This window comes from Grammomys surdaster, unplaced genomic scaffold (assembly GCF_004785775.1).
Source record: "Grammomys surdaster isolate TR1022 unplaced genomic scaffold, NIH_TR_1.0 126059, whole genome shotgun sequence".
Lineage (NCBI taxonomy): Eukaryota > Metazoa > Chordata > Mammalia > Rodentia > Muridae > Grammomys > Grammomys surdaster.
In genome coordinates, this window is record NW_021620869.1 from 2,760,780 (window position 1) to 2,773,847 (window position 13,068).

At 44.1% G+C, this 13,068-nt stretch overlaps 2 protein-coding genes across 2 annotated transcripts; both read right to left on the minus strand.

Annotated features, from left to right (window-relative positions):
- Positions 1 to 1,061: 1,061 nt before the first annotated feature.
- On the minus strand, positions 1,062 to 2,021 carry LOC114610792 (olfactory receptor 12-like). The gene has a single exon (XM_028755410.1). It carries the CDS (start codon positions 2,019 to 2,021, stop codon positions 1,062 to 1,064), a length of 960 nt encoding a protein of 319 aa, XP_028611243.1.
- A 9,423-nt stretch (positions 2,022 to 11,444) lies between these two features.
- LOC114610783 (olfactory receptor 12-like) lies at positions 11,445 to 12,485 on the minus strand. The gene has a single exon (XM_028755400.1). The coding sequence runs from the start codon at positions 12,482 to 12,484 to the stop codon at positions 11,513 to 11,515; it is 972 nt and encodes a 323-aa protein (XP_028611233.1). The 5' UTR covers position 12,485; the 3' UTR covers positions 11,445 to 11,512.
- Between the last annotated feature and the right edge of the window lie 583 nt (positions 12,486 to 13,068).

Consider the following 13,068-nt stretch of genomic DNA (forward strand, 5'->3'; position numbering starts at 1 on the left):
TCTGTTTATTCTAAGGAAATCAGTTACTCAACATTGCCATCTCAAGCTCATCCTCACTAAAGCACAGAAAGGCAAGAATTAGTTTCAGTCTGGCTTGGGACTAAACAAATGCCAAAGACAACATTTTAAAATCTAACCTCAGGGATGTTTACTTAGGTTGTACAACAGCAACAGCAAAGGTTTAAGAATGAACTGAACCAAATAAATACTGGATCCCAGTGCATTCTGTTCTGTCAATAGCCTAGGTTCAATGTTCCTTCAGATATTGGTAAGTCTGCTTTGCTACATTAGTGTTGTGACCAGGATTCCTACTCAAAGGTTGCCGTAAGAGCATCCTAGATGCTCTCTGTGGATATGTGTTAGCTGGGTGTTTACACGATAAAGTCTTCCCCCAAAAGATTTAATTCAAATTGATACATAAAATGAGAGTTCACATATAATTAGCATAAATTTTTTTCAACTAATAATGTAACAGATAAGTAGAGAAGCCCCAGGTCCAAGCTCAGGCTCTCAGTAGGCTAGGATTAGCCATCTACCCCTATATTCCACTTATAGAGTCAAAGAGAGGAAGGTTAATTAGTGTAACTACACTGTTCAGAGTAAATAGCAAGGTCCAGTGAGTGACCTGAGTCCGTTAGTGGGGTAATGATGAGAGTTTTAAGTTGAAATGGGACAGAGATTGGGACAGAGGACCAGTGATGTGGTGTGGTTGGTCATACTCATCACAGGGGATTCTCCGTCATAGTTCTAGAGAAAGGCCCAAGAAACCCCTTGCTGTTTGAAGGAAAAACTGTTTCTCAGGAGGTGATTATTTCAGCCTCCAAGGAGCAGCCTCATCCTTGTAGATAATTGTTCTAATACAGTGGTGTCTACCTGAGAGACTTTGCTGCTCCTGGAATACAAGGGGATAGAAGAAGGAACACACAAATGCCAGAAGGAGGAAAATATGTAGGATGCTATCCAGAAGCAAGCAAGAAAACAAAATTCAAAACACACACAGTGTCCTAGTGATGAGCTTGTCTTCCACACAACCCTTCCTTCCATCCCCAGAGTACCTTCCATTACATGGCTGCATGTTTCTGTCTCTGTCCCAGCCTCCTCAGGGCATCCTTCACATCCTTGTTCCGCAGACTGTAGATAAGGGGGTTGAGCATGGGGATGACCAGGGTATAGAAGATGGAGATTACCTTGCCTTGCTCTTTAGATGCCACACCTCCTGGCTGGCCATATATAGCAATCCCAGTTCCATAAAACAAGGACACAGCTGTCAAGTGGGAGCCACAGGTAGAGAAGACCTTGTGCCTCCTAGATCCTGAGTGCATGCTGAGGATGGTCACGGTGATGTAGCCATAGGAAATCAGGATGACTAATGTTGCCCCCATTAGAATAAAACCACAAATGGCAAACATTACCAGCTCATTGACAGAGGTGTTGGTGCAGGCTAGCTGGAGCAGCGGGGGCACATCACAAAAGAAGTGGTCGATGTGATTGAAGCCACAGAAGGGAAGTTGAAAAGTGAGACTGGTCTCCACAATGGAGTTGAGGCAACCTCCAAAGTAGGCAGCCAGCACAAGGCAAGCACAAACTGTGGGGGACATGGTCACCGGGTAGTGCAGAGGACTGCAGATAGCCATGAAGCGGTCATAGGCCATCACAGCAAGAAGTAAAGCCTCACTTGTTCCCAGAAAGGAGAAGAAAAACAGCTGTGCAGCACAACCAGCAACTCCAATGGCTTTGGAAGAATAGAAGTTGGTCATGGCTTTAGGGGCAATGGCAGAGGAGTAACAGAGGTCAACAAAGGACAGGTTCTTGAGGAAGAAGTACATGGGGGAGTGCAGGCGGGCATCCAGGGTGATGACCACGATCATGGTGAGGTTGCCCAGGACAGTCACCACATACAGGACCAGGAAGACAGCAAAGAGCAGGGCCTGGGTCTCTGCACCTCCGCCAAATCCCATCATCACAAACCCCTGCAAGGACACTGCTGAGAGGCTTCCATTTCTGTGGCCTGCTGTGGCCATGAGTGGGGTCCGCTGAAGAGAGGAAGATGGAGGTAGAAGGAAAATAGTCCTCAACTCTAAAGGCACGTGTCCCATGGAGTGCTGAGACGCACCTGTGACATACTGTCCACAAGCCCAGAGGCCTGGATCGCCTTTCAGATGGACCAGTGTAGCCTGAAAGATGGCATTTCCTCTAAGTTATTTAGTTCCTGAGGATGTGCTGAGCCCCATCTGTGTAGAAGCCTGATCTGAGCTCTGAGGATACAAAGAGGGTTTCTGAGATGAGTGACTGTCAGGTACAAACAGCCTTTCGGTGTCCCCACACTTTCCTCTGAGTTGCTTATTCTCCACCTCCAGGGACATCCTGGGTGATGCCATTTTAAAAGACACTCTCAAGTCCCACCCTGCCCATCTGTCTCACCCACTGATCTTAAAATGGACAAGAGAACCTGCTGACCTCCCAGAAACTGGGGTAGGTGATCTTGTCATCTCTAGGCTGGACTCAGTGTAGGAAAATAGCTCTTGCCAGACTTGGGCTGTATCTGCATCCCTGCTGGACTCTTGACCTCATCTGGACAGGTCTGACTCCAAGACTGGTGGACAGCTACAGTCTGTGCAGACTCTGTTTCACAGAGGGTATGTGGAGTTCCTGCTAGTTACAAGACGTTAGAGATTGTAGCCTAGGCTCATGCCCTGACTAACACCAAAACTGGGGGTCCAAGAATGTTTGGGACGTGCTCATGGCATGGGACCCAATCTCACTGCCAGCTCTGTCTCCTTATCCACTTCAGCTTTGGGGATTCTGTCCCATCTCCTCCAAAGACTTCCTGTGTCATCAGTACAAAAATCCTCGGAGTTCCACCCCATACCTCCCAGGCCTCATCATAGACTCCGACTCAAGATACAAGGACCTCCCATCCTTCCAGAAGTTGAGCTATGAGATCCTTCCCTCTCCAGGCTGAAAAGAGAGCAGGGAGCAGCCCTTCTCAGGCTGAGACTGAGCCATTGTCTGTCCCATGTAGGACCACATTTTCTTATTCTAAGCATAGAATTGAGTAGCCATCAGTGTATGCAAGAGGCTAGGGGATTTCTGTCAATACCTTGTTGTTAGATACACACAAACGCACCAGAAATGGATCCTTGGTATATCTGGGGCATCCTTGTGCACTCAAAACCGATCTCACTGCCATCTATGCTCTGTACTTCAACTCAAGTTTGGAGAAATTAAAAGATCTTACTCTTTCCTATTTGAAAACCAAATAGAGTTGGATCTGCCCAATGCTCTCAGACTATTCCTCTCACTTACTCTTACAGTGCCCACAGCATTGAAAATCGTGGTGTGTCCTAAGTGGGGCTCACTGTGGTCACTACCATATTGGTACATACAGGACCAAGCTGGGAAGTTGCTGTGCTGAGGCACATGGGTAGATCTGTGTGATGTCTGTTCTCTATCATTCCAGGGGTTGGGAAAGTTCTGGGACTGGGTGAGCTTGTTTTCTGTGCCCTCCACTCTCCTTTACAGTTCTCCACAGTTCACACATGGACATGAGTTGGTGGTTGGGAGCCCCATCTGAGCCTCCCGGCACTGCAAAGCTAACATTCCCACCGTGAGCTGTAAGATGAGCATGGAATGGCTTTGTGCTCACACTCTTGACACAATCACTACGGGTCACAGTACTAACCACACATAGATTTCCATGGTAATAATTATGGTATGGAAAGGAAGGCTGGTCTGTTGCTTCTTGTTAACCCCCAAACAAGCTTGATCTCCCCAGCTTGCTTATCTATTGTCATTTCTAGGATGAGGGGAGAGAATGGGTTGAGAGCATTTCTCTGCTGTGAGAGAGCTGGGTGATCATGATGGTAAGGGACAGCCATTGCTCACCTCAACCCTAGTCCTGATGAAACAGCGGCATCTGTCATCTGCCTGGATGTAGAGCTCCAGTCCACCTGCCTGCAGAATTGGAGCTAGTGTTTAACAAGGTTGAACAAGCATAGGGTCCCCTCAAAAGTGCACACCTCGAATTGTGCCAAGGCCAAAGATGATCAGGGTAGGACATGTCAGCTTACTGAGGCAAGCTCCACGTGAACACTGTTACTCTTCTGATCTCTGCCTACATAGATTCCTGCTCCTCAAAGGTGATACATGAACTTACCCTTCATAAGTGAGTCAGGTCTACCCCAAGGTCACACAGCCAACATTCAAGTACCCAGTACTGAGCTTGGTCTGTGATTCTGAGATGGACAGCTGTTGATCCTGTCCCTTAATCAGATCATTTGCAGGCTCCTGGGAAATGGATTGAGATGACTTTGAGCAGAGGTGGTCACCTGGGTCCCCATGAGGATCCAGGATATGCAGGTCCTGGCTGTGACAGATTCTGGGTTTTATAAAGAATAAAGCCTGGTTCCTTACCTTGCTTGACTTCCTGTCACTGAAAGTAGGAACCTATGTGAAGAGGTCACTGTGCTGGGGAAGATGCTGTGCTTCTAGCCATGCTGGGGCTCTTGGCCTCCAATGGCCAATTAGGAAGGTGCTGCCCCACTGACAGCTGGGAATCTAATTCCCTGGGCTCCAGAATTGGAAGACTGGTTGTAGTCAGTCTCTGCCTCATCACCATACAAGCCCTATGGGCTGGCAGAAAGCCTCCATTTGCAGGGACCTCTGGAGGTACCATCAGGATTACAACAGAGACAATTCATGAGTACCTGTGTTCAGTGTAACTCATTAGAGCAGTCACCCAATGGTCAACATTGTTGTTCCCTTCAACTTTCCATGTTGATATGAAAACTACATTGTAAAAGTCCTCCTTCTGTAGGGAAGCTGGTCAGTTCAATTCCCCCTAAATGAGCACTGGCTTTTTCTCAAGTCACTAACTCTGCAAAACCAAGTCCCCCAGTGTCATTAGAAACCTCGGAAAATGAGCTCCATCACCCCTTTGTTCTTCTTTTGATCATTTCTGTCTGAAGAAATACAATCCAGTAAGTAGTGGTCCAATAGAAGAGGCAGAAAGAAAAGCTGGAGTAACCCCTTCCCTCCTCGGCAGTTAGCTGTGTTCCCACACACATCTTGGGGTTCCATATGTCCTCATGTCCCAGATCTTAACACTCTTTAGTTTTGCTCTTTCTTAAGATCTAAAGATTTTAAGATCTTTCCTGGGATTGAGGAAACAACCATGTTTTTATTAGTGGAATGACAAGGTCATGAAGTCTCCATCTGAATTCTGAGTCAATCGCTATGTTCTTTCTCATTATGGAAAGAGCACATGAGGACACAACAGAGCCCCTGCTAACACTTCTGACATTTATGTCCGATGGGTAAGTAGCACTCTAGGTTTTGTAATACCAACCTTCACCCTGATAAACATTTCCTGTTTCTCTTAAGAAACAGCACGCTTGTGCCATGGGCCAGAAGGTGTGAGTTTCCTTTATGTGGAGTTGGATCAGTGGGTAAAATGCTCGCTGCACAAGGTTAAAATCTGAGTTTGGATCACAAAGTGGGACTATCTCTTCATGTAGTTCTCAAGGCTTTGAAATTGGTTTGAGAGACAAATTTGAAAAATTTTCAAGGAGCTGGCTAGCAGAAACCTATAATTATCTGAGAAGAATTAAGTGGGCATGGATGATGATGGTGGGGATGCAGAAGAGCAGACATCTGGCAGGAATATGGACAGTGAAGGCCTGTTCCATGAGGTCTCAGATGCACCATGGCCTCTGCTGGATGCTGGACTAGAGGAAGGAGTGTTACAGTCTGACGAAGAGTTGTCTCTATCACGTCATGTCCTGTGAATTCAGGAGATGTTGAATTTAAAGGGGACAGAGTAATTAGTCTGCTGGAAGAAGTTTTAAGAGACTCCACATTCAGGCTGCAGAATGGTTATTGCTGACTACTCCTAGCCAAGCTTACAATGAGTATTGGAAACAAACAGCAGAGCAGAGAGATTTAAAACTTGCAATTCAATCAGAAAGGGAGTGTAAAACTGGGACTAAGGAAGACACAGCATTTGGAGAGATTCATAGGGAAGATTAGAGAGAAGCCAAATACTTTACACCAGGACAATAGGAAAGGTATGTCCTGAGCTCATTTCAGGAACTGGTCCATCACAGGCTAAGGACCGTGATAAACTCACTGAGAGACTTCCTTCTCACAAGAGAGCTTTTACAATCCCCCCTCACACAAGCTACTAGGAAGTGTTTCCCAAGTATCTATGTCATTGTACTCAACTGCCTAAACATCGAAGCAGCAAGATGGAAAGAGAGTATTCCTCAGCTGAGGTCAGAGTTTTGCATCATCCACTAGAGGGTGGTTTAACAGATATGCAAATGCAAGCACTATTAGGTCATGGATGGTTTCCACCCAGATTAAAATGGGACGTCAGACAATGGGCAGCAGGGTTGCTATGCCTGTGGGCAGCACTACTCAGTGTCATGTGTAAATCATGGGCCGCAGTAGTGACCCCAGGCCATTGAGGCACATGGGATGTTTACTAGTCAGGGCTGTGACAATGAAAGAAGCTGTGTGGACTCCAACGTGCAAGGTCATGGGGTGTGGTTTCTCAAGAACATCTAGACATTACATGCCCTTCGGAATGAATATTGTGCTAGGGGCATCTGTTGGATTTGGGTCTTACATTTTGTCCACTCTTCCTTTCTATGCTCCTTCTATCTCTTGTGGAAATGTGTATTCAATGTCCTTGTAGTGTGGGAGTTGTCTTAGTCACTGCTCTATTGCTATGAACAGACACCATCACCAAGACAACTCTTATAGAATAAATTTAACTGGTAGCTTGGTTACAATTTTAGAGGGTTAGTGTATGGTCTCCATGGCAGGAAGCAGACAGGCATGGTGTTAGAGTAGTAGCTGAATGTCCTGACCCACAAGCAGCAGGCAGAACATGAGAAAGAAAGAATCATGGCCTAGGCTTTCAACCGACTTCCAGTGGTAAACTTCCTCTAACAAGGCCATGCCTCCTAGTCTTTCTCAAACTTTTCCACTAACTGGTAATCTCTCAAATATATGACCCTGTGGGAGCCATTCTCATTCAAGCCACAACAAGGGTTTATAAATTAATTTTATTACATATGAAATACAGCTAAGATTTTACTTTCATTCTCAGAGGAGTCTTTGGTCTTTGACTTTCCAATGATGTTCAAAGTGTTCAGAGTTTGTGGACTGTCATATATGGCTAAATGTATCTTCCATCATGCACTGATCATTAGCCTTATGGAGATAGGGGTAGAATGTTGAGGTTTGGATGCAAGCATATCCTTTGTGAATGCATTGTATGAATTTCCCCAAGATGTTAGCATGTTTGGAGGGACTAAAATTTATATCAAGTGGTGTTAGTGACTTTTTAGTAAATTTGTTGCAGTTTTCCTTAGCCCAGCTATCTGTGAAATAGCTGAGACTGGGCTATTAGATTTATTTATCTAGCTTTAAGGGCACAACAACTGAGCAGTATACTCTATTTTAATACTCTACGCTAATCTAGCTGCCTCCCAGCCAAAATCTCTGAGATACTCACATTTTATGGCTTTCTCTGCTCCAGGTATTTTTCTCATGGTGTCTCCTCAATTTCTCCCCATGGCTAATCCACACTTCCTCTCCCTCCTGCACCTTCTTCTGGCTAGGAGGGAGTCCAGCCCTATTCTCTCCCCTGCTTAGTCATTGGCTGGTCAACTTGTTTTATTGACCAATCGGAATAATTTGAGAACAATGTTTACACAACATTAGACATGGGATTCTTAGACTAAGGATTGCAACCAGATTTGGGGACACAGAAATCAGCATTTGAATAATACATGGAAAACCTTTACACAATAGCATTATGCCCACATTTCCACCTTTTAGTCCAATAAAAGGATCTTTTTAATTTGGCAGTTTTGCATAAAGTATTTCATTGTCTATTCTATTTTAGTGAGTTCAAAGTTCTGTATCTAAACCATTCTTTATCATAACTTTCCTAAAACTTAAAATATTTTGTTAAATTCTAAATAATTTAAGCGTATATGGGAGACTATAATTATCCTGTCTTCAACCCCATCAGAGACCTGGGAAGGAATAATTACCTGAGTACTCAGAAAGTAGAGGCAAACTGCTTCCAAAATTATAGAAATGACAGGGAAAACTGGCTGCCTGAACAGTCCTGCAAAATTTCTGGTTTTGGAGCATCATCTTTAGCCTTCTGGCCGAGAATAACTAACAGACTTGTGAAGCAGGAACTATGAAGCATTTACCTACTTTGTCCTTTCAAAGTTCAGCAGTTGACTTCTCTGTATCTTGGTTGTCCAGTTTGAATAGCATTTGGTCTGCAGTTGTGGCAAGGACATTTTCTTGCCCAAACTTGCCACAATGAATCAACTCCATTTGGAGGTCATTGACACTCATCATCATCTTTTTTGAAGTGAAATGAGGTTGCTTCTAGTAGCAGACCTGTCTCATTGTCAAAAATGACTTTAATTTAATAAAATTACCAAAGTAAAATAATCTAAAAGTAGAGTTAATAATCTATACCATTACCTATTATTCCTATATTCTCCTCTTTCAAATGATGACAAACATTCCTCACCTACCAAACAACCAAAAACCATTCAGCCCACGTCTTGGGACTAGGGAGTAGTTTTCTTAAGATTGCATGTTGCTGATTTGGAGTGTCATTTTTCTTTTTTTGAGAGTCCCCTAAAAATTGGGAAATTCACCAGTCTAAAGAAAGCTACCTGTAGCATTTGCTGTTCAGTCTCAAGAAGCTGAGAAAGTTCAGGGCTTAAACTGAAAAGTGCACCGGTTGGGGTTGGCAGCTGTCTCTGAAAGCTGTGTCAGAAGCAGGTTTTGATGAAATACTGATTAGACAGTCTACAGTGGGACCAGGCAGAATGCTGGAATAAACATGACTCAGCATCTCAGTATCCCCATGACTGAATTTTATTGAGGTTGCTTGTCTGGTTGTTTTTCCTCTGTGAACACATAAACTTTTAAAATAAAATACACGTTTTACATTTACACATTTAAGGAATTTGTAGTATGCACAATTGAGCGAAAGATGATGCCCTGGTCTCTGTTTCAGTAGAAAGGCATTTGTTTTACTTTATATGTTAGTTTGGACTGTAAAATCAAACGGAAATATAAATTTCTTTATACGACATTCTGAGGATTCTACATTGGCTATGCATAGCTGAGGTCCTGGGTCGAGACATTTTCATGTCTCGAGCCAGTCCCACAGTTATTTCCATGTGGAGGGATCAGCAAATCCTGTTACCTGTCCTGTTTGGTCTTGATTTCTTTCTTCCAGACTATAGCTAAGATCTTCAGGAGGTTTCTTGTGATCAAACCTGATTTGTATTGATTTGGGAGGAATCCATAATTTTCATTTTCCTGTGTAAACAAAAGCATGTTCTCTCCCCCAACACAACATTGTTTTATACATTTTTATCTGCCTCTGAGAGAATTTTTAATCCTCCTTTGTTTATTAAGCATCTCTGTCTTACATCCTGTATCCATTAAGCCTTCATTCCCAATTCCATCTAAGTGTGATTTTAACTTCGGTGCCTTATCATTTTAGCCATTTGCCAAAGTAAATTTTTTTGTCTTTTCTGAGTTTTCCGTTTCATCTATTAAAGATGATCTGCCATTAATATCTGAATTATTAATGTTTATATCTAGAGCCATGTTGTTTAACTGTTCCACAGATGAGTTTCTCCACTGTTGATCTGAGATGGCCAACTTGAATTTAATATCAGGGGCCTCTTGAGACATTTCCCCATAAGAAGTTTCCTTCTTTGTCCCTTGTCGATCTACATTCATTAGTCCAGTGTTGGCCCTTGTCACACCTTCTGCATATTCTAGAAGGCTGACTTCGTTTTGGATTTTCTCTAGAAAAATATCATTTCTAGGAATTCCTTGACTTCAATCCCTGTTAAAATGACCTTGCTTATTAACATTAAAACTTTTGACAGTTGGATGTCTTGAAAACTGTAGAGATTATTTTTTTTCTATTAAAGTTGTATCCTAACACATTTTTAATTCTAGCCTTTTTATGTGTTGTCATTTAAATTCTTACTGAGAGTGGCTATTGTGTAACAGAAGGTAACTACAAACCATACACATATCCCAAGTGCAGAGTGCAAGTGGTCCTTGACTTGCACTCACATGAAGCCTTGAGGACCATGCAACCTTCACTGTACACAAGCACATGGATGAATCTTATGAAGAGGATGCTGAGCAGCGGACATCAGGAACAAGAGAAATACCTTGGCTGTCTTACAGGTTGCTCTCGGAAGAGAGTGGTAACTCTGGTCAGATCTGGTCAAGTGTTGAAATTGGGGCAGAATGCCTGGGGTTGAACAGAGGATACAGTGGGGTTGTACATCTTCCCTAGCCACAATGTAGTATAGTCCCAAGATTGTGGGTTTTCAGATTGATTTCAACACATGCATATATACATATATAATATGTATATATTTACTACTACATTAAGTTTAGACTATGGCTCTTTGAGAGACAGAATCTATGCTAGATGTGTTTCACCAGAGCCGTGGGACTCACTATGAGGAAAACTTGGCAACGTTTAGAGTTATTTTATTTGACTTTTAAAATTTTTATTTACATGTGTTGTGCTTATCTGTTAGTATGGATGAGTATCTATAGGCGCCCAATGAAGTAAAAAGTGGGTGTGGATTTGGAGTTACATCTGGTCAAATATGATGGAAAGTTTATAAACTACATTGGATGCGCAGCTCATCCTCCATGGACATGGTATGTCTTGTTTATGCTGAAGTTATTCATTCACATCAATATTACTGAACATTTGCAGACCACAACTTTTAAGTATGGTTGGAAATGCAGAAGGCCAGCGGGAACATGAGGCTGGTCTGCATAATGGAGTTCAGGAAGCCTCCACTATAGGTACTGAGAACCAGACAGGCACATGCCATGGGACACATGGTCATAGAGCACCTCAGGGGACAGCAGATGGCTATGAAGCAATCATAGGCCATTACTGGAGTCACAAGATGATTTTGAGCCTCTTGCCATGGGTACTTGGAACTGAACTCTGGTCTTCTTCAAGAACATCAAGCACTCTTAAGTGTTAAGCCACCTCCCCAGCCTCTGGAGTCAAATTTAACAAGTCTAAAGCTCTAGAGAGAGCTGAACTAAATGGAAACAGAAAGACTCCTGTATGCTCACAAGTAGTTACCAAGATACACATCAGGGTAGGATCAGAAAAAGGGACTTGCTTTTAGCAATTTATTCTGTTTTGTACATTAGTCCAAATATCTATTTCCTTTCATAGAAAAAAATCTTTTTTCAGTGCCAACAAATATAAATCACACTCACTGCACCATACATTAAAAAGGGCTTGGAACTTGCTCTACCCCTTATCAGAGCAACTGTATACTACCTGCTTCGTTAGTACCTGGTCTATAATGTGCGTCCAGGAAACATTGCAGAATGGATGAATAGAAAAGATTGCATGTACTTTCATTAGCAATCTTCCATCAAGGCATAGGCCTGTCCCTCATTGCACATCCTCCTTCACAAGGCTGTGCCTCTGTCCCAGGCTCCTCAGGGCATCCTTCACATCCTTGTTGCGCAGACTGTAGATGAGAGGGTTCAGCATGGGGATAACCAGGGTGTAGAAGACAGAGACCACTTTGCCCTGCTCCATGGATGTCAGAGCGCCTGGCTGAGCATACATGACAAAGACAGTTCCATAAAACAAAGACACAGCTGTCATGTGTGACCCACAGGTGGAGAAAAGCTTGTGCCGCCCTGACCCAGAGCGCATCCTGAGAATGGTCACTGTGATGTAGCCATAGGAGATAAGGACCACGAGAGTGGTGGACACGATGATGAGCCCACAGATGCCAAACATGACAAGCTCATTGAGAGTTGTGTCAGCACAGGCAAGCCGGAGCAGTGGGGGCACGTCACAGTAGAAGTGGTCAATACGGTTGGAGCTGCAGAAGGGCAGCTGGAATGTGAGGCTGGTCTGTACAATGGAATTCAGGCAGCCTCCACAGTAGGTGCCCAGGACCAGACAGACACAGTTCATAGGGCACATGGTCACAGGGTACCTCAGAGGACTGCAGATGGCCATGAAACGGTCATAGGCCATGACTGCCAACAGGAAGCCTTCAGTTGTAACCAGAAGTGAGAAAAAGAAGAACTGAGTGGCACATCCTGCAAATGTGATGACCTTAGAGGAGGAGAGGAAGATGGTCATGGCTTTGGGGGCAATGACAGAAGAGTAACAGAGGTCAACAAAGGACAGGTTCTTGAGGAAGAAGTACATGGGGGAGTGCAGGCGGGCATCCAGGGTGATGACCACGATCATGGTGAGGTTGCCCAGGACAGTCACCATGTACAGGACCAGGAAGACAGCAAAGAGAAGAGCCTGAGTCTTTATACCTCCCCCAAACCCTATCAGCACGAACCCCTGCAAGGACACTGCTGAGAGGCTTCCATTTCTGTGCACGTGTGTGGCCATGAGTAAGGAAAGATGCATTCACAGAGATGTCGAGCCGATTTCACTGCTGTACTTGGATGTTCAACAGGCTTCCAGAGCAAGGTCTCAACATGCTGGCCACTCTCCAGAAGCCTGTTAGATGCTATGATCTTCCCAATGACCTTGAGTGGCCTGAAAAGGGGACATTTCCTCTGATTTACTTAGTTCTCAAGAATGTATTGAGTCCTCTTCCTACAGGAGGCTGGGTAGTGATCTGAGGATGCAGAGAGACTTCCAGAGCTCAGTGATGGAGCATAGACAGCCTTTCAAGGTCTACATGCCTGCCTCTTAGTCACTTGTGCTACTACATCACAGAGACACCCCAAAGGAACTTCATTAGTACAGGTGCCTGCTGAGTTCACCCAGATCAACCAGCCCTCCTCCTCGATTCAAAATGTTTAGAAGGACCTCCTTCCCTCTCAAACAGGCTGATCATGTTCTCACCAGGAGGAGTCCCTCTTAGTCAAGAGTACAGAAAAGCACTCTCCATGCTGAGACTGAGACCGTGTACCCTGCAGGATGCTCAACGACTCTAGCTCCAAGACTTGTCCACAGTACTTATCAAT

Coding starts and splice junctions, on each gene's coding strand:
- LOC114610792 (XM_028755410.1), bottom strand. CDS start 2,021: ATGGCCACAGCAGGCCACAGAAATGGAAGCCTCTCAGCAGTGTCCTTG.
- LOC114610783 (XM_028755400.1), bottom strand. CDS start 12,484: ATGGCCACACACGTGCACAGAAATGGAAGCCTCTCAGCAGTGTCCTTG.